The 21,990-nt window shown below is 39.8% G+C and overlaps 1 protein-coding gene across 4 annotated transcripts in view; it reads left to right on the forward strand.

Annotated features, from left to right (window-relative positions):
- Positions 1 to 21,990, forward strand: part of Pds5b (PDS5 cohesin associated factor B) — a 128,195-nt gene that overhangs the window by 94,994 nt on the left and 11,211 nt on the right. For 2 of the 4 annotated variants that reach the window (XM_029533530.1, XM_029533529.1), the window contains 11 exons: positions 2,183 to 2,341; positions 3,418 to 3,486; positions 5,083 to 5,219; positions 7,388 to 7,511; positions 12,412 to 12,616; positions 14,807 to 14,921; positions 16,397 to 16,529; positions 16,851 to 16,970; positions 18,027 to 18,089; positions 18,754 to 18,899; positions 20,798 to 20,897. In XM_029533530.1, coding sequence (XP_029389390.1) covers positions 2,183 to 2,341; positions 3,418 to 3,486; positions 5,083 to 5,219; positions 7,388 to 7,511; positions 12,412 to 12,616; positions 14,807 to 14,921; positions 16,397 to 16,529; positions 16,851 to 16,970; positions 18,027 to 18,089; positions 18,754 to 18,899; positions 20,798 to 20,897 — 1,371 coding nt within the window. Of the gene's footprint in view, positions 1 to 2,182; positions 2,342 to 3,417; positions 3,487 to 5,082; positions 5,220 to 7,387; positions 7,512 to 12,411; positions 12,617 to 14,806; positions 14,922 to 16,396; positions 16,530 to 16,850; positions 16,971 to 18,026; positions 18,090 to 18,753; positions 18,900 to 20,797; positions 20,904 to 21,990 lie in introns of all 4 variants that reach the window. The other 2 variants (XM_029533527.1, XM_029533528.1) reach the window with 1 other exon arrangement.

Below are 21,990 nucleotides of genomic sequence, written 5' to 3' on the forward strand. Positions count from 1 at the left end.
ATTTACACCTTCTAATGGAAGTCAAAGCAGTTTGGAGATCACACTAAACCTTCTACTATAAATATTCTGACATTTTATCTCTGAGGTACAAACTTTTATGGCTATTTTATCATACGTTCATGTGTCAGGGTTAGGGTTATCATATTAAAATATCTAGTAAGTTATACTCTGCATTTTTCAAATAGCACTTTTATGTGTCAAGTGCTTTATTTGAATTTCTATTTTTATTTTTAAAGATGATTTTATTAATTAGGATTTTTTTATTGGTTAATTTTTTTAATGGTAGTCACTTTGAGAATAATATTGATTTAACTTGGGTTTATAAAGATTTTTTGCTGTATTACTCTTGCCATAATGTGGAAGGCTTGCTGGCTTTCTGAGAAATTACTTCCTAACTTCCTACTGGTTGTTAGGGTTTTTTTTTGCAGTCGCTACTATTCCAAGATCTGGCCATTTATTTTTTCTTTTTTCAAAAATTAATTTATTGTGGGAAATTGCCAAGTAGTAGTAGTAGTAGTAGTAGTAGTAGTAATTTAAAAAAGAAAAAATATTTGTACCGGGCTTGGTGGCGCACGCCTTTAATCCCAGCACTCGGGAGGCAGAGGCAGGCAGATTTCTGAGTTCAAGGCCAGCCTGGTCTACAAAGTGAGTTCCAGGACATCCAGGGCTATACAGAAAAAACAAAACAAAAGAAAAAAAAACAAAAAATATTTATGCAACCTTGTTTTTGTTCATAGTGTGACCAGCAGAGTGACACTTAGTATGAGCACAGTGGAAATCCTGAGGGAAGTGACCAGGAATAGCAAGAGATCAGCTTGCCTTGCTTTCAGCGAAAGTTTATATTGCTCTAGTCTGTCAGGAAAGCATAGTTTATGTTGTTGTCAAGTTTGTAATAGTTGATGCTTAGTGTTGAACTATAGACCCCGTATTTGCCCTTTTTTGTATGCATTGCTGTGTGTTTCCACTTAGTGTATGTCTTTGTATGTGTGTTTACATGTGTCCTGCTTATAGAAACAAGAGGTCAACACTGCATGAAGTCTTCCACTGCTTTGCAACATTAGTCTTGAAACAGGGTCTCTTGCTGAATCTGGAGCCCATTCATTGAGCTAGCCTAGCTGGCCAGATAACCCCAGGGCTCCTCTGTCTCAGCTTCCCCAGCATGGGGTCAGGATGTGTTCAGCTCTTTTATTTATGTAGTGTTGAGGGTTTATACTCAGTTCTTACACTTGTGCATTAACACTTGCCTGCTGAGCTGGTTTCCAAAGCCATCATGTATTTTCATTACAGTGAAGTTTTGCTGTGTTAGCTGGGTGCCCTGCCATCCTAGGCATGTTGTCAGGTAGTAATGTACTTTTCCAGAGATGCCTTATTTTATACACAAGTACGGATATAAAACACATACATTTTGTGTCTCCCTTCCTTAATGATAATGATGGCATATTTTAGTCATTTTCTTGATTTCTCTATGTTTAAACTTCAACAACACTCTTCAGTTAGTATTCTGAGTATGACATTCTTTATTTGTAACAAAATACTTATTAATGGTTTAGTTTCAAATCATATGAAAAAATAGTCTTGTCATGGAATTTAGTACTTGATGCTATAATTTTTCAAGGCACCCAAAATTTAGTTAACTACACATGAGAAAAATCAGTTTTGCTACTGAAAATTCAGTTTTGGTGTTTCAGTGTTCAAAAGGCTTAGGGACACATACTGTTCTGATTGGTGGTTCTTTGTGTTCCTACTGGAGCCCCGCCCACTGGACCTGAGTTGAGTAAGTAGAGAGAACTATGGAGAGGCATGGTGCTGGCCATGAGTGTGGCCTACCTCCTTTCTTTCCCTCTTCTGTGACCAGATCGCACATACCCTCCCTCCCTCAACTGCAGAGGAAGCTGCAAGGCAGGGTCGTGGTGCTTAGGAAGAGAGCAGAGTGGATATTGATGAGGTCTTTGATGTTCATACACATAGTCATAAGATACATACTAGATAATAAGATTTATGCTGAAATGTTTCTAAAATGTGAGTTGGGCAAAACTGAAAATGCTTAAATTTAATGTCTTCCAAATGTTGGTAAACTGTAGAGTCTATACTTCCATGATGTTTAGAATTAGAAGGTGAAATTCATGAGCAGTGTTATTTGTATGTATAGAGAGTTAATATATTTCCTTTGCCTCATTTCTAGCCTCTGCATAAAAGCCTAGATCCAAGCAACCTGGAGCATCTTATAACCCCTTTGGTCACTATTGGTCATATTGCTCTTCTCGCACCTGATCAGTTCGCTGCTCCTCTGAAGTCTTTGGTAGCAACTTTCATTGTGAAGGACCTACTCATGAATGACCGGGTACGTTGTACTTCTACACTTGTTATCACAGTGTTTGTTCTACACTTTAGATTAAAGAGAGGTGAAATGCCTAGTAACACTCCCACTTGGTTGCTTTCATTTAAGGACATGTGATCTGAAGTAGACCCTTTGGGAGGTAGAAAATAACACCCAATTGAGGCTATTTCAGTTTCCATGAAATTAAATTATATAAGAACACGGACTTTTCATTAAGTGGGAGACTTTTTGGGAGGAGACAAATACTGTCGCCTGGGCAAGTCTTGTAATCCTCCTGTCTCAGTCTTCTGAGTAGCTGAATTATAGACTTATGCCTCAAAGCCTGACTAAGATTTTTTTTAAAATACCTTCTTTAGAACTGCATTTCTTGGGGCTGGTGAGATAGCTTAGTGAGCACTCGCTGCACAGCATGAGGAGCAGAGTCTAACACAAACACATACAGTAACATACAATCATCAGGTGTGCTGCCGTGTGCTTGCAGCCCCAGAGCTGCCTGCACGGACATAGGTAGACCCTGGAGCTTGCTGGCCAGCCAGCCTAGCTAAATGAGTGCGCCTCACAGCCATGGAGGGATGTGACTGACACACAGATACACACACTACTGCACACTCACTTCTTAGTGCCTTATCTTTGCTTAGTAGCCTAAATAATTGAATCATCAACCTTTTAAAACGGTCTACGAGACAGATGATGTATTATTAAAAAGTCAATCCTAGCCGGGCGTGGTGACCCACGCCTTTAGTCCCAGCCCTAGGGAGGCAGAGGCAGGTGGATTTCTGAGTTCGAAGCCAGCCTGGTCTACAAAGTGAGTTCCAGGACAGCCAGGGCCTTACAGAGAAACCCTGTCTCAAAAAAGCAAAAAAACAAAAAACAAAAAAGTCAACCCTAACCCACACCTGCAAAGGGTATCCAGATGTTCCATCCAGGTACCGGTGAGACTGTTCCTTTCAGTGACATTTAGTAAATGGGGTTAGATGAATCATAAATAGTGTCTGTTGCTATTAAGAATTTTGTTTATTTAGTAAATATTAGTTGGCCATGAGAATTCATGCTTATTAATGTTTTCACCTTTTGCCTAGCTTCCAGGAAAAAAGACAACTAAACTTTGGGTTCCAGATGAAGAAGTCTCACCTGAGACAATGGTCAAAGTGAGTAATGTGCATAAAGCTGTGTTTCTTAGTATACTCACTATAGCAAGTAATAGATGTGGGTGGCTGTTAAAGTTGTGGTGCAGTCTTTCGTGTACTGTGAGAGTTAGGGCAGTGCTGTGCACCCTGGGGCCTTGTGAGCAGCAGTGTGTAAACTAGGGAGAATGACTTGAAAGCTGCTTCTATATTTCTGCTTCTTAGAAGTCAGCCTTTTAATGTCAAGTAAATGCTGTTCTTCTCCTGGATGGTCTCTTGTCTAGTAATAATGCTAATCCAGGCTTTAAAGTGATCTTTTCCTTGATATTTTATTAAAATTTTTAAAATAGTTCTCGAATTTGGGTTTCTATGTAAGGAATTGCTTGTAACTGAAATACAGAGGATTGATTTGTTATAGTCATGTGATATGTATCAACTTCATTTCAGTGTATTTGTCAATATTTGAAGATTAGGAAAAATATATAGAACATTGACTTTTTTTCTTAGAATTTCTTATAACCTTCTGGGCTCACTCCCACATTGTCTACCCTGCTTTCTTTCTCGTTATATGTATTTCATTATATGCCATATCTTGAATTATGTTTGCATATTGTTACAGCCTCAGATTGTGATGTATCTGTACAGCTGTAGAGCAGCCCTTCCTTTACTTCCTACAGTAGTTACAACACTGAACAAGACTGGCTGCATTTGGGTCTCAGCAGTAGTCTTAAGCAGCAGTCTTATGTCATAGAGGCAGCACTAGATGATAGATACGACAGGCCATTTAGACTGAGTGTGCACTCACCTGGTACTCAGGAAAGGTATCTTTGAAACTGCTCTGTGCCGGCATTGTTCAAGCTCAGGTTTTTTTGTTTTTGGTTTTGGTTTTGGTTTTTCAAGACAGGGTTTCTCTGTATAGCCCTGGCTGTCCTGGAACTCACTTTGTAGACCAGAAAGCTCAGTTATTATTGCCTTTCTTTAAAAAAAGCTGAGATGAAGCCAGGCGTGGTGGTGCACGCCTTTAATCCCAGCACTCGGGAGGCAGAGGCAGGCGGATTTCTGAGTTTGAGGCCAACCTGGTCTACAAAGTGAGTTCCAGGACAGCCAGGGCTATACAGAGAAACCCTGTCTCAAAACAAAAAACAAAAAAAAACAAAAACAAAAACAAAATCATAAAGAGTTATGTCAAAGCCTGTAATGCGTACTGAAGTACTCACATGCTTTATCATCAGAAAATCTACAAAAATGATGTCCATTCTTAGGTAGAAAGGGTTGACTATCATTTGCAGTTGGGAACTTTTTCTGGTTATGGAAGTTAGCATGATTCTGATTCTAGGTCCTAAAGGATGGGGTGTGTGCTTGGGAAACAGTAAAGTTAAGCAACAAAGTAACTCATCTTCAGTAAAGAGGGTTTGGGTTTGGTTTGGTTTGTTTGCCTACCTCTCATTCTCAGAGGTTGAAACAACTGTAACTTAAAACACTGTGTTATCTTCCTGTATATAAAAAGATACAGTGTATTTTGTCGTTTCTTAAGATACATCCACATTTTGCTAGTTTTTAAAGTTGATGTGGAAATTCCTTAAACATAACAGTGTTTTGATCAACTTGTCTTTTAAATAGATTCAGGCTATTAAAATGATGGTTCGATGGCTACTTGGAATGAAGAACAATCACAGTAAGTCAGGAACTTCCACCCTCAGATTACTAACAACGATACTGCATAGTGATGGGGATTTGACAGAACAAGGGAAAATTAGGTATGTAATTATTGTTTTCAGATACTTGGGTTGTATAGTATTAACTCCTGGTGTAACTGTTATATGTTAGAATTTCTTTTTAAAAAGACAATTAGCACTAGTTTGTTAGTAGTCATATGTGTTTATGTAATATGGTTTTATATGGTGGTTATGACAAAATAACAGTTATGTGTCTGACAGCTCTGCCATCTAGACACTGCAAGTATTTTAAATGATAGATCCTAGTTCTTTGTCACACTTTGAGTATAATGGTTAGTGCAGAGATCTGTAACTACTGTTTGAATGTCTTGCTAGTGTCTCAAGGCAAAGAACAAATTGTTGAATCTATTTTTAGAATATAGTAAACAAAAATAAAAATGTACTTGATACATGTTATTTAAAATGCACAGTTTTTATTTATATGACGAAAGATAATTTAGTGCTTCCAGTTCATCCATAAGTCTACATCTATGGATTCAACCACTTACAGATCTAAAATAAATCAGAAAGCAATTACTTCTTCTGTACTGATAATGCATAGACTTTCCTGCACCATGTGGCATAGCCACTGTTAGCATAGTAATCTAGAACTGAAGGAAGGTAGATAGGGAACTTGTTCATAATCCATGCAGAAATTATGTCATTTTTCTGTGAGAGACTGAAGCACTGATTCCGTTACAGATTAACTGACTGTACTACTACATCCTCCAGGCAGATTCAAACCCTGGCTTTCTAGTTAGGTGACCTTCATCAAGTTACTTCAGCTTCTCAGTGTCTCACACTCTTGTGTGTCTTAGAGTACCATTGTGGTATAACTGTATACTGTTAGTATATTTGAGGTGTTGACAGCACTACATAACACCCTGTGGATGATAGTAAGGATTATTTTTATCAGCATTACCTGAAGTGTACATCTGTTCTCAAATGCTGTTTAGAGACACTTCTTAGCAATCTAAAGCTGGAACATAACTTTACTCTTTAAGGCCTCTCAGTACTTTAAGGAGAACCCCAGTCGGCAAGTGCCAGCGGCTCTCCACCTTTTCATCTTCATCCTCCTCTCCCAGCTTCCTCTCCACTTTGGTAGTGCTGGCCATCAAGACTAGGACTTCGCATGCTAAGTAAATGCTGTTAACACTGAGCCACCACCCTACCCCCAGGCTGTTCTTCTTGAATGTTTAATTCATAATATCCCCTGTGCCTAGAATTTAATAGTACATATTTAAGTGAAATAATAAAAATAAAATTTAGTAACCTATGCATTCTATAGACACAACTCGTGTGCTTATCATTTTTAGTCTAATTTGTTCTTTTCCCTCAATAATTTAGACATGTCCATGTTTAGGAGTTATATATAATAAGGATACTTAGATTTAAAATTCATACTGTATTTGAGATAAATTTGTACCAGTTATCTCAGCCTCTCAGAGAAAAATCTTTGGCATTAATATGTTTGCCTCAGTTTACTAATTACTTTGGTTTTGTATGAATTAAATGAATTATTCCTGACTATACTTTTGAAGTTGAGAAAATTGGCAGACTGAAGGAAGACTACAGACATTCAAATGCACATCTACCGTTTATCAGCTGCTTTTATTATCAGCTATTTTACTGTGTGTGCCTATGGTAGTAATTTAGCTACTACACCTGCTTTCATTATTCTTCTTGTTTGTTTACTACAGTAGTTGTGATAGACAAAATCAAAAATTTGTACTTGAAAATTAATAGGCAAATCAACATAAAATAGATGTCTTCTATTCCCACCTAAGTTAGCATGTTAACTTAGGCTGAGAAAATTGGTCAAATGGCTTAAGCGGTAGCCAACACCAACATATTTAAGAGAAAATGGCATTGGTTGGGTTTTGTGAGAGCTCTGTGCTATGTGTAGACTGATGTCTTTGTGCTGTGTCCTCATATGGCAGAAAGTACAAACTCACTCCGTTCCAACTCAGCCTCTATGTGAATCCACTAATCGGCTCCTCAGGGCTCTGCCTGCCTGACCTCTTCCAGAAAACGCTCCTTGTAAGAAGCTCCTGCCTTAGGACTTCAGTACGCATCTGAGGAGATGAAGAGTTCACCAGAGGGCTTTCTGCTTGCAGGATTATTTTAAGCATTGTATGAAGTTAGGAATATATTTTTTTTTCTCCAGACAGGTTGAAGTCTTGCTTATGTTGTTTCTACTTCTGTCTTAGTAAACCAGATATGTCACGCCTGAGACTTGCTGCTGGGAGTGCTATTGTGAAGCTGGCACAGGAGCCCTGTTACCACGAGATCATTACACTGGAGCAGTACCAGCTGTGTGCACTAGCCATCAATGTAAGGACAGTGGCCTGCAGGGATACTGTCACATGCTCTTGGACCTTGAGAAAGAAAATTGCTACAACAGCATCAAGCCTTGAATATGTGTTTTCTTTCCTAAGAATCACTTCAGAGTTCTAAAATTGGCATACTAATCCAATGTATGTGACTAAATTGTTGTGCTAGTCTGTAAAATTCCTAAAAGCACTTACTGAGCCTTGGGCTGACTGAACCATTGCTCCACAAGGAGATATGGGACACTTGCTTAAGACTCAAGTCACAAACTTGCCATCAAGTGGTCAGTGTGCAGCCTTGTTTTCTGTGTGCGTGCTTAAGAACACGGTATTTACACGTGCAGCTCTGATTAACACTGACCTCAGAGTCCATGGCAGCAGTGCTCATTCCTCACTGAGCCTTTACGCTGGCACATGCAGTTTCTCTGTGAGGCTTATGGTGTGGTCTTGTGCTTATCACTATCTGGGTGCCGTTTAAGTGTCAGTCACCAATAAGGACAACACTTAAAGTAGACCAAGGAGATGAAGGCCAGGCTTCTCTGTAGGGTTGAGCACAACACGCTCCCCCTGTGCTTCATGCCCATGCATCTATTTGCTAGTGGCTGTATCATTGTTGTAGATGTTGATTTCGGAATTACAAATTCCTAAATATGGAATCTGAATGAGAAGAACAGTTTTTCACAAAATGTTGTAAATCTGTGTTCCTGTTTTTTTTTTTTTTTTTTTTTAAGACATAGGGTAGACAGTTTCAAGGTAGAAGTATTCAAAATAAACATTTTAAAATAAATTTTTTTAAAAAGTGAAAATGTGGGGCTGGTGAGATCGCTCAACAGGTAAAAACACTGACTGCTCTTCTGAAGGTCCTGAGTTCAAATCCCAGCAACCACATGGTGGCTCACAACCACCCTCTCCTAGTACATCTGAAGATAGCTACAGTGTGCTTATTTATAATAATAAATAAATCTTTGGGCCAGAGTGAGCAGGGACTGAGCCAGCGGGGTCGACTGGAGCAAGCGGGCCAACCAGAGCGAGCAGAGGTCCTAAATTCAATTCCCAACAATCAGATGAAGGCTCACAACCATCTGTACAGCTCCAGTGTGTACTCATATACCTAAATAAGTAAATAAGTCTTTTAAAAAAGAGAGCAAAACACATACACAAAACCTTTAAAAAAAAAAGTGAAAATGTATAAGCACGTATCAGTAAATCTAAAGTCATGACTTAAGCTTGCCTCCTTGGATATTTTTCTGAGTCTCAGAGCTACCCTGTGGTGTACAGTCACTGTCCTCCTGCTGCACGCCTCTGGAACTCACACTGTGACTGTTGGGAGATCTTGTCTGTTACTGGATACATTTCCTTAACCACAGTTCTGATCATGTTAGTCTCCTGGTCAAACACATTTAAGAATTCATATGTGTTTGAAAGAAAAATAACCTATTTTATAATCTGATAGTTGAGCCCCTCTGTTGTTTGGATTTAAACACACACTTTAACATGTTTAATCTGAGTACCTTTACAGCAGCAGTTCTCAATCTCGCCCTCCTTGGGGGGGGGGTCAGACAATCCTTTTACAGGGTAAGACCTTTGGAAAACACAGATATGTACATTACAGTTCATAACAGTGGCAAAATTACAGTTACAAAGTAGCAATGCAAATAATGTTATGGTTGACAGTCAGCACACTGGTAGACTCTATTCAAGGGTCAGCATCTTAGGAGGTGATGAGAGCCATTGCTTTCCAGTTCAGTGAGAGTAAACACTGGGATTTACTATGTGCTGTTGCCTCTGGTTTCTGTCCCCCACCCTGACGCCCCATCTGCACAGATCTGCATTTAACCCTGTTTGGCCATGAGGGCTGAGATGCGGCCTTTCCCACAAGACATGCTCTGGTTTTCTTAGTTGGATGCAGTCTGTGTTGTTTTATTTCCCTCCAGGTTCTGTTGATACACCCCTGCTATGTAGAGTGCTCAGCCTTGTGGTCTCACCGTTTCTGTACGCGAGGCTTGTTCTGGAGTTGAGGCCCTGTAGAAGTAGTAGTGTCTGTCTGTGAAGACATCAGGTGTGGGGGCGCAGAGATTGGGTAACACGACAGCACGCTTAATGCTTGTCTGGGTATTTAGAACTTGAAATTCTGTTCATGAAATATTAACTTTGTGTTATTATGAGTTATATATTGTTCTATATTCTAGAAATACAGCGCACAATAACTGATGATTGCATTCCCTGAAAGCTAACAGTGTCTTGGATAGAAAGTGCAGATAAGCACTGATAATTCAGTGAGGTACACAGAGGAACAAACTACTTCTGAGAGGCTACATGAATATTTTCTTTTAAAGTATAGAATAGAGTTTATTCAGGGCATGGGGAGGGGCGTTAAAAGGGAAGTAGAGGCAGAAAACAGCAGAGAGAGGGAGAGAGTAGAGAAGCAGAGGCCGGCCATGAGCACATTGAGAGCAGGGGGAAGGGAATGGGGAGAGAAGGGGAGCAAGTGGGCGAAAGGCAAGAGAGAGGCAAGAGCGTAAGAGCACACATGAATTTTAAAGGGTAATTTGTGCTCAGAAGGTCTTGGTCTAGTGAAGACAAAAGTCAAGTTCATAGCAATGAACTCAGCTCTGACTGAGTAATTTTTTCCTTATATTTAGCTAATTTTTATAACCATAGATATGAGTGTATCAAGTGTTTGCCTTCATTAGTGCTTCTTTTTCGTAAAACTGTATTGCTTTTCCTTATTTAGCATTTTCTTGTTAGGGCACCCATCTTCTTAAAAGGCTGTGAAAGCCCCCTAATTGAAACTGTTGAAACACCCCATACACTCCCAGTGTGGCTCTCTGTAGTTAATTGTTAGCTCCTTGTCTGTGAGGCGATAGCTTTCCATCACTATTAACTGAAAGCTCTTGGCTTTGAAGTGATTCAACAGGTTAGTTAGCTTTATAACAAGTTTGCATTGGGCTTTTAAATCTGAGCTGTTAGCAGGACAAAACTGTTGTTAAGGGTTGTGTCTTAGGATGGTGTGTAGGAAGGTGGGAGGATGGGATGTCTGGATTGGATAACATTTAAAGAATGGTCTATTCACTGATGAATATGTCTATGATAAGTTGGCTTTGGTACGAGGTTTTAAATTGGCCTTTTTATTGTAAATTGGTTATTTTAATGACGTCTATATTTGATTCTCATTAATACTGATAAAAGGTAACTGTATTGAGTGTCAGTAGAAGGACTGGTTTTCTCTGGACACTTGGATAATTTCTTTTTCTTTTTTCTTCTTTCTATTTTCTTTTTTCTTTTTTCAGTTTTTCGGTTTTTCAAGGCAGGGTTTCTCCATGGAGCCCAGACCAGGCTGAATTCAGAAATCTGCCTGCCTCTGTCTCCCAAGTGCTGGGATTAAAGGCGTGCGCCACCACTGCCCAACTGGATCATTTCTTAAAAGTAGTAGGAATACTGAGGTTGAAATCCAGTGAAAGGATATATACGATAAGAGCTTAAAAGATGGACTGTGACACATCCCCACCCCTGACTACATTAAACAGTCATGGTGGTGCATGTCCATAATCTCAGCATTGAGGAGGCTAAGGTGGTAGCGTAATGTGACCCTGGGCCAAGGAAACAAAAAGCAAACACCAAGTCCTGGGCCTGGCAAGATAGCCACCCTCAAGAGTATTGGCTGCTCTTCTAGAAGACCTATGTTTGGTTCCCAGCACCCACATGGTGGTTCACAACTATCTGTACCTTCAGTTTCAGGGGCTCTCCCTCTCCTGGCCTCCATTCACACAAATACCCACATGGTACACATTACATACCTTCATGCAAAACATGTATGTGTGTGTGTGTGTGTGTATATATGTGTGTATATATATGTTGAAGAAAATCCAACTTTTGTTATAGATAGAAAACGTGTGTGTGTGTGTGTGTGTGTGTGTGTGTGTGTGTGTGTGTGTGTGTATTTAGACTTTGAAGAAAAACCCACCAGTTGTTACAGATAGAAGAAATGATGTACTTGAAGTTGCAGTCAGAAGAGATCACACAAGTTGAGAGGGTATAGAGTAATCGTGAAGATGGTTGTATGCCAGGGAGATAGGTTGGAGATGTTTCCTTTAGCTTAGAAAAAAATCTGGTCCATTGTGTACCAGTTATGGTGCTAGTCTTAGATATGAGGTTACATAAAGACATTGTTCTTGTCTTTGAGGAACCAGCATATGAATCAGGCAGACAGCATTAAAGGCCTGCAGCATGCTCAGAGCTTAGGCTCGGTCAGGACACAGGTGGCATGCTGCTTTTTACTTATTTACATCCTAAATGCTTTCCCCCTCACAGAGTCCCCCCTCATCCCCCTTCCCTTCTCCTCTGAGAGGGTCCCCCCTTTTGTACCTCCCCCACCCCAACCCTGCTGCATCAAGTCTCTGGAGGATTAGGTGTATCCTTTCATACTGAGGCAGGACAAAGCAGCCCTCTGTTGCATGGATGCCTGGAGCCTCGGTCCAGCCTGTGTATTGGACAGGTTTTAAAGAAAATTCTTCTACTAAATGAAAAGCTACCAATGTGATATTTCTACTGTATTCTATTCTGTTTGGAAGTTCTGGGGATCACCCCAACACTTTGGCCCAGCCCCTTGCTTTATTAGTATTATTTTAATCATACTCAGATTGGGAGCAATGTACAGTTTGATCTGTTTTAAGAGTAGGGAGCAGTATACTAGTTTCATCTGTTTTAACAGCATCTTTAATATTGTCTAACACACATAACTGGTAATTACTGGGTCCAGTTCAATACTCCCACCTTGAGGTAGAGTCCCAGCCTCTGTTCTAAAAACTGATTCAGGGGTTGTAGATCAACTTGGTCATACCTGAAGGTATACCTTCTTACTGCCTTGTGGGTAAATAATACCTGGAATAATTTTATCTTTACAGGATGAGTGCTATCAAGTCAGGCAGGTGTTCGCTCAGAAACTTCACAAAGGCCTTTCCCGCTTACGGCTTCCCCTTGAGTACATGGCCATCTGTGCTCTTTGTGCCAAAGACCCTGTGAAAGAGAGGAGAGCTCATGCTAGGCAGTGCCTGGTGAAGAATATCACTGTGAGGAGGGAGTACCTGAAGCAGCATGCCGCTGTTAGTGGTGAGTATGTGCTTGGTGCAAAGTGCATCATAGCTCCTGTCAGCTGCAGCCTTGCAAAGTGAAACATACTACTGTCATTTATTACTGCGTACACTTCTTTAAAAAGTCAGCATCTTTCAATAGCTGCCTTTCACTTCCTGTATTTAAAAAATAAATAAAGGCATGAGTATTCGAGTTTCATTGTCTTTTGTAAATGGCTAAATGAACAGCGAAAATCTGACATTTGAGGAAATGTCTGGAAACCAGACTTGCTTATTTATTTGTATTATGTCCGCACTGCCATGGGTCTTTGTTCTTAAGTGTAGCTAACATTCTTGTTGGTTGTAGATGCTGCTTTCCCTCGCTCCCTCTGCCTCCCAAGACAGTTGGTCTGCTGCTTCACTTCTGTGTCTATCACCTACCCAGTCATCCAAGTTGGATCAGAATCATTCTTTGTGCACGTTTCCCTCTCTTCAGCACCAAATCCCAATAGACCTTCTTCCAGATGGCATGGCTATCTGCTGCTCCTAGCTGTTGTTGAGTTGGATTATCACAGATACTCTTTAATTCCCACTGTGTTGTAATGCCTTGCTCCTGTTCCCCGCTTCCTGCTCCCACTGTACCACACCACTGTGTGCTGCCCTTCTGGAACAGACCAGGCTGTGCCTTCCTTCCATCTTGGTTGAAATAACTGCAGATTCTCAAGTGCTCACAAGTGACATTGAAACACCCCATGGCTATTCGTGTTTTATGCTCAGCTCTTGTTTAAATTCTCCCCCGAATACATACTTGTGGTTTGTGTGCAGGGTTACTTGAAGTTTTGCACAGCTTGCCTATTCCCACTTTGTTCTAAGCTCTGCCAATTACTTTCTCTACTAGACTGAGCGGGGAAATACAGTGTACCATATTGAGTCATGTAAGATACACGTTTCACGTCACTTGGCCACTGGGATCCTCTTTCCCTTTTTCCTCTCCTTGGAAAAGGTGAAGGCTGTGCAGTCACACCCTACCTCTGCAGTTGACTGCTCTGCAGTCACATCCTACCTCTGCAGTTGACTGCTGTGCAGTCACATCCTACCTCTGCAATTGACTGATGTGCAGTTACATCCTACCTCTGCAGTTGACTGCTGTGCAGTTACATCCTACCTCTGCAATTGACTAATGTGCAGTCACATCCTACCTCTGCAGTTGACTGCTGTGCAGTTACATCCTACCTCTGCAGTTGACTGCTGTGTTTGGTCAAGTTACGTAATCTACGCCTCAGCTTCCTTGTTTGTAAAATTGCTATAATTATACTCACTTCTTGTGGTTGCTGCATCAATTGGAAAATGATGTGTACAAAGCACCTGACACATACTGATGGCCCAGAGAAATCATCAGTAATACTAGCTCTTTTTACTTTAGGTACTTTCTCCATAGTGTCCGTCCATCTCTTTATACTTTAGTGGATGCCTTACATGGTCACATGTTTTTATAGTTCATAGATACAGAGTACTAAGCACTCTATAAGCATTTGACATAATTTAACTTACATATCACTCTAATTTGAAATTGCTGGGTTTTTTTTCCTCTCATGCTTGCTCCTTCATAACTGTTTACACAGAAACTCTTCAAAGACAGGCTGGTGCTTATTGGCATACATTATGCACCTGGTTGAACATCTGACTAAAATGGAAATAGGAGACCAGATCTGAGTCTTTTTATACACTGTTTCCCAAATACAGTTTGCATGCCTTTCTGACCTCTGCTGTACAGTTTGCTATTCTGGTCAACAGAGTAAAAATACTTGGATTTAAACTGAAAAGTTACTTGTTATTTACAGTGTCGGAGGAGCTCTGTTCTTTTGACCGTGACTTCTGTTCATATGCACACTCTAGAGAGTTGTCAGAGAACATCAACACAAAGTCCTTACAGCACAGGGAAGAATAGATCTTACTTCGCAGTCTTGAATAGTATGTGTGGATCACTCGTTCCATGTGCATTTGCAAACTACATATTTGCCCTTACTGATGAGCACCTAGTGTGCAAACTTTAAACTGCTTACCAGGTCTCTCAGCGTAGGACATTTGTGTGTGTGCTTCAGCCATGTGGTGGTAAGTCACTGGGATGTAGGAAAAGTACAAAAGAGCTTGTGATTTGATCTTTCTAACCTGGATGTTTTTGTTTGCTTTTTGTCTTTTTTTTTGTTTTGTCTTGTTTTTTGTTTTTCAGAAAAATTATTGTCTCTTCTACCAGAGTATGTTGTTCCATACACAATTCACCTTTTGGCACATGACCCAGATTATGTCAAAGTACAGGATATTGAACAACTTAAAGATGTGAAAGAGTAAGACTTTTTCATCCCATTTTCCTATTTTCTGAAAATGTTTTTACTTCCTTACTGCTGATAATGAGATACTAATTTTAGTTTTAATTATAGTTGTTGTGTGTTTCATTTTGCTACAGTTCTTTTTTTGCCTCTCGTCCGTCTGTCTTTCATCTCTGTACATTGCATTTCTTACCCAGTTTCCAAAATGTGACTTAAACTATTAACCTTTAGTTCTGTTTCTCTGCACCTGTGGCATTACTTTTCTACTGAAGTAATCCACTCAAACTGTCTTTTATTTACCACTAAAATTGTAGGTTTTCATGTGAGGTGACTTGGTAATATCCTCACCCAGATAGTAAGCGCATGTTTCTTTGCAATGACTGTCTTTGTAAAATGAAAGAAGAATTGCATCCTAACGGGCCACACCCACAGCCAGGGAAGTAGTCTTACTTATAACTCATTGCTGTTCTCCAATTAAGAGTTATTGTCTGTGTAGAAACAGAATAGGGGATGTCATGATACTGAGAGATAATTTGAGACCAGCATAATTCCTAGAATGAACTTGAGGCTCAGGTCCTACATTTGTTGTTTTAAAAGGTAACTACTATGATTTTGAGTCAGTTAATTTTGTATAGTGTTGATATACTAGTAAAAGATGTGTATGGCGGTTTCTTGCTTCATGGAAATCTTACAGGAAAATAAAAACTTAACTCACCATTAGCTTACTGTGGTAAGGGGAAATCCAGTATCTATCTCTTTTATTTGTTAAAATACCTATTATTAAAATACTGTCTCTAAAAATACATTCTATGTTAGAGTGGTTATCAGTAATGAAAAACTCTGGCTGCTTTTCTTTATCTGGGAACATATACTTGAGAGTTTTGCCTTTCTTGATTGCCCTGAGGTTTTTTTCATTTTATGGAGCACAACCTGAGCCATTGCATTTTCTTCTAGAATATTATCTTGTTTCATATTTCTTTTTCCTGTTATTTTTTCCCTTTTTGTATCAACTGTAATTCCATTCCTTTCTTACAGGAGAGAGGCTATTTTCCTCAGTAAGCGGAGACAGTGTGTATGGGTGTCCGCCATACTTTTCTTTCTCCTTTGTCAACTGTTGCTAACTGTTGGTTCAGGCGCTGTGTTCCTTAGAAGATGCCCTCTCAGGACTTAAGTCACCTCCTTGTATTATGGCCAGTCTTTCTTTACTGTCATAGCATGAAGTTAAAATTGTTTTGTTCCTTCCGTCTTGTGTTTCTTTAACCTCCTCATGCAGAAGTTTGCTGAGAGTCTGAGCTTTCCTCTGCGTTGTTGAGCTGTTGTAGTGTGTATGTGTGACATTGCCTTTTCCCTGCAGTTTCATTTTGATTTGTAGCTGCTTCTATTACATTTTTTTCCTCTTCTGGAATTATAATCTAGGTTCATTATATTAGTATTATGGTCTCAGTGTTAACAAACGATTTTTCTTGGTATCTTCTTTGTTCTTGTGTTCTTAGATGCCTTTGGTTTGTTCTGGAGATATTAATGGCTAAAAATGAAAACAACAGCCATGCATTTATCAGAAAAATGGTAGAAAATATTAAACAGACAAAAGATGCTCAAGGACCAGATGATACAAAAATGAATGAAGTATGTAATTTATGATAAGTAATTTTGATGTCATGCTGGTTTAAATATTTTAAGTATAGAATATACTTTAATGTTTATAAACATTATTTTTTCTATTAGAGATAACTGGGATTGCTAGTGCAGAATTATTATACCAAAACTCGTGTTAACTTACTGGTAATTCTAATACTGAATCTTACTGATCTTGTACTCATATAAGCCACAATATTTATCTACAAGTTTTCTTTCATTAGTTTATTGTTAGTCTAAATATATGTTCTAGAATTACACCTGAGTCTAAGATGCCAGTCTTAATAACTAACTAAAAAAATACCATTGCAGAAATTGTACACCGTGTGTGATGTTGCCATGAACATCATCATGTCCAAGAGCACCACGTACAGCCTGGAGTCTCCTAAGGACCCCGTGCTGCCAGCTCGGTTTTTCACCCAGCCTGACAAGGTCATTACTTTAGCATCTGTTGGTGGGAGTTGACATGGAGTGTGTGCTCGCCACTGGGCTGTGGGAAGACAAGAACAGTCAGTAGTAAGAGCTGCTGGATAGCAGGAAGAGGTTTTAGGCTCAGAGATGTGACTGTGACCACATGTGGACCAGAGTGGCAGCTCGGTAGGGTTAGATACTGAAGATGGGATAGATACTGAAGGGTTAGATACTGAAGGGTTAGATGCTGAAGATGGGAAGGGTTAGATACTGAAGATGGGATAGATACTGGAGGGTTAGATACTGAAGGGTTAGATGCTGGAGATGGGAAGGGTTAGATACTGAAGGGTTAGATGCTGGAGATGGGAAGGGTTAGATACTGAAGGGTTAGATGCTGAAGATAGGAAGATCCAGAGGTAGTTTCAAAGTCTAAAGCTATGCTAACAGCACAGGCAAAAGTTTACCAGAATATTTTGAGTTAATAGTCTTTGATTCAAAATAAGAGTCGGAATACTGATAATATAGTGTCTGAAGCTGCAAACCCTTGATTGGATGGTGTGAAAAAACACACAGAGTATAGACACTGGGGTAGGCCCAAGGCTCTGGGAGCAATACAAGGATAGTCATAACCACACCCCAAGACGATGTCACTTAGGCCCTCACAGAGACTCTTCTCTAAGCTTACTGAATTTCAGAGCTTAGGAAGCTCCGTTGTCATCTTTGTGTTGAAAGCAGTATACCAGTTAGGATCTTGGCAGCATATCTAGATTTAAAGTGACCTCAAGTTACTGAAGGGCTTGTCTCTTTTTTACACAACTCTTTGATATGAGCAGCATAGCAGGGGTCTATGTGGCTTCATGTCTTGAGTGCTGTGCAGGAATCTATTGTCTGGCACGTTGACACTGGGATTGCTGTGAGGTTGCTCTGTTAGAACCACTGCCTGAAATTTCTTGTTTGAACTAATTAGCTTAACTAAATATGAACTTAATAGTAAAAGCTCTTGTGTACTCGGTTGGCTTTTGTTTCTCACAGGAGCTATTCTAGAGCCCACTGATTGCTTTTTCTCTTTGCTTACAGAATTTTAGTAACACCAAAAATTACCTGCCTCCAGAAATGAAATCATTTTTCACCCCTGGAAAAGTATGTTTTGAGAATTGTTTTAGTACTTATGTGGTAGTTAATTTTAGTGTGATTATTGACCTAATTATGTTACTTTACTTCTTTAAGAATTTTTATGTCTCAAGGTAGGAAATATATAATTAGCTGTTTTCCATTTGTAGGTTTAAAAATTAATTGTGCTTACTATATAGATGCCAGCTAAGATGTGCTTATAGCAAAACTAGAAAGACCTTTATACTTTAGACTCTTTATACCAATCTAGATAAAAATCTTTAAAAAGATGTCTTACACCCTTCCATAGCAAGGCTCTGTTTTCATGACTGGTCTCTATTTCATTTATTGTCTTAATCTGTGAAAATCTTTTCCTCTCAGTAGCAAAAACTCAGTTGCTCTGTTTCTCTCAGGGCTTGCTGTTTGTTCTGAAGCTCCCTTGCTAGGTAGCTCAGGCTCACTTTGCATTTGCAGTCCTCTTACCTCGGCTTCCTCAGTACTGGAACCATAGGCGTGCACTGTCAACACGTTTTTTAATGTAGGCAGTGATACCCAATTTATTGTCTTTATTTTGCTTAGGGCGAGATAAACTTTTGTGATTTGTTTGTGACACATTGAAGTTGTTGCTTAAAGCTCTTGATATGATTCTTTTAATGTTAACTGAAGAGGAAGAGTCATGTATTTCTCTTTTCAGCCTAAAACAGCCAATGTCCTCGGAGCAGTTAATAAGCCACTTTCATCAGCAGGCAAACAGTCTCAGACCAAATCATCGAGAATGGAGACTGTGAGCAATGCAAGCAGCAGCTCCAATCCAAGCTCTCCTGGAAGAATCAAGGGGAGGCAAGTTCACACACATGAGATGTCATGTTTTATATGTGATTTCAACAAGGCTGTGAGATCTAAAATAATACAAACATAAATATTTGATGGCAGTGAATAGAGATGAATTGGTAGTTACTGACAAATTACACCTGGCATTCCATATACAAGCTTACTGGAATAATCGCTGCTAGCACACACTCATGGTTGACCAGTTACACAGTTAGTTGTTCTCTCACGGCTCATTCATACCTTGGAATACCTAAGCCATGAAATAGAACGAGATCAGGGACTGGAGAGATGCCTCAGTAGTTAAGAGCACTGGCCATTCTTCCAAAGGACCCAGGTTTGGTTCTCAGGAGCTCACCACCATCTAAAACACGGCTTCGGGGTTTCTGACGCCCCTTTCTGGCCTCTGCAGGCATTGCATGCATGTGGTGCATAAACATACATGCAAACAAAGCACTCATACATAGGCAGTTGAGGGGCCAGAGAGCTGCCTCACTGTATCACCTGCTGCCAAAGCTGATCCTAGGACTAATACAATAGAAGGGGAAACCAACTTTTTTCGGATGTCCAATGTGTTTCAGTGCTTGAGTGAATGCGTGCGCAGACAGTAAATGAAACATGAGGGGTTATTTTTCTTTTTGTGTCATTTTTGAGATCTTTACTCCCATGGGAGTGAACAAGTGAGACTAATTGTGTAGAGTGCAGTGCTGCAGGGCCTTTATTTGGGAATAGCTTTCTAGGTCATAGTGGGTTGCACCCAGTAGAAACCTTTTGGAAAAGCATACAGCATCTTAACAGTGTTCATAATAACTTAATATACATATGTATTTTATAGTGTTTGACATTGTTTGAATTTCTTTTTAGTATATGTAGTATAAACTTGGTTTTCAAAGTAGTTTTAACAAGGATTTTTTTTTTTTTTTAACTTGAAAAATGTATCCTCTTGTTGGCTAGAACTTGAGATTTTAGACCAGACTGATCTTGAGGTCACAGAAATCCCCTTGCCTCTGTCTCCTGAGTTCTGAGATTGAAGATGTGAGTCATCATATCCACTGAAAAGCTTGAAAAATGAGTAGGCAAGGATGCTGCAGAAGACTGGGGCTTCCTAAGAGCATGAGAGCATGTGCTGTGATCTCATTCAACAAGCCTGCTGCGAGCCTGCTCTCAGCTGCTGTCCCAAGCCCCCCCCCCCCCCCCAGGCTTGCTTACTAAGCAAAACTGCCAAAAAAAAAAATCAGTGTTTGTGTGGTAAAAGGAGGAAGAAGTCAAATAAGAAATGTACTGATGGGGCTGGAGAGATGGCTCAGGTTAGGAACACTGACTGCTCCTCTAGAGGTTCTGAGTTCAACTCCCAGCAACCACATGGTGGCTCATGACCATCAGTGATGGGATCCGATGCCCTCTTCTGGTGTGTCTGAAGACAGTGACAATGTACCCACATACACGAGAAGAAGAGGAGGAGGAAGAGGAAGAAGGAGAAGGGAGAGGAGTTGGGGGGAGGAGGGGGAGGAGGAGGAGGAGGAGGAGATAATGTACTGACTGCATGTTACTGCTGCAGAGGAAGTAAAGATGAAATGGGAGCAAGAATGGACATGGTAGGGCACACGGTGCATGGAGCCGGACATGGAGCCGGACACACTAACAACAGGGTTTAATTTCCATGTTCTGCTTCAAAATGAAGCCTGGTTTTCAAAACATCATATGGTAAAATGATTGTATTATTTATTTCCTTAATTTATTAAATGAGGTACATTGCTTACTGATTTGATGCAAGATATGATAGAGAAAAATTACCTTTAAAATGAATGAAGTCTGCTTATGAAGTTATAAAGCTATACAATGAAACAATCAAAAAAAGACTTTTAAGGTTATCTGATTGTAGAAATAACTACATATGTCTCTATTCAAAGGCTTGATAGCTCCGAAATGGATCACAGTGAAAATGAAGATTATACAATGTCTTCACCTTTGCCAGGAAAAAAAAGTGACAAGAGAGAAGACTCTGATCTTGTAAGGGTGAGATGCTTGGTTGACTGTGTGATGGTGCTCCTAATTGTAATAGTTGTAGTCATTTTTGCTCTTTAGCCTAGTTATTATAGTTGCTATTAAATCTGTCATGTTGTTCATATTCTTTGGCTTTAGTTTTAAACTCAATGTTGCAGTTTATTTTAAGTTTAGGTGATTCTTGTCTTCAGGTAAATAACCGTAACTCTTTCTCTTCAGAGTCACACTCAGCTCCACACTCAGAGTTGTTTGCCTTCCCTTTTCCTCCTTTAACAGTTTTTTAGACATGGCCTTAGGAAGAGAGAATGGAAAGCGGGCCCCAACGTGTCCCTCCTCCTGTTAGAAAGGCCCTTTTAAGTTTTTAATATTAACAGAAATAGCTTCTGTGATAGCTATCATTTGTAAATGTTACTTGAAGACAAATCTGGTGAAGATGCACTGAGATACAGATTTCATATTCCAGTACAGCCCTGTGGATTTGGTAACTGGGCCTGTTTGGACTCCCCGGTTGAGCTCTAAACGTTTCTTTTGAGTGACTGACAGGGCTTTCTGAATCTGTTTTCTTGTCTGTAAACTGGATAGTTTAGGCTTACCAGCCTAATAATATTGAATTATTATTCATTAACTGAATAAATGTTAGCCCAAGTAAATTGTTGATGCTGTCTCATTGTTACAGTGATTCATGCTTTGAGCAATAGCTACCATAAAGTAAATATGGTTGACTCTGAGAAAAAGAGATGAGAAATTTCAATAAAATAATTACCATTGCTTTCTTTGGAATCTTATTCGTCCTTTTTGTCTCCCACTGGCATATTTCAGTTATTTTCAAGTTTCTTCAGTTTATCTAGCTAGCCCAGTTCTTTCCATTTTATTATTAACATTTTTACTGACTCCGCATTAGTCAACTTGCTGGTCAGAAGTTTTCCCCAGTGGGCTGGAGAGACGGCTCAGCAGTTAACAGCACTTGGTGGTTTTTCAGAGGATCCAGGTTTGATTCTCAGCACTGTCTTTAACCCCATACCTGGGCATCCAAAGTCCCCTTCTGACCTCCACAGGCACCAAGACGTGTGGTACACAGATCGCACATGCAAACAAAACA

This window comes from Mus pahari, chromosome 23, assembly GCF_900095145.1.
Source record: "Mus pahari chromosome 23, PAHARI_EIJ_v1.1, whole genome shotgun sequence".
Lineage (NCBI taxonomy): Eukaryota > Metazoa > Chordata > Mammalia > Rodentia > Muridae > Mus > Mus pahari.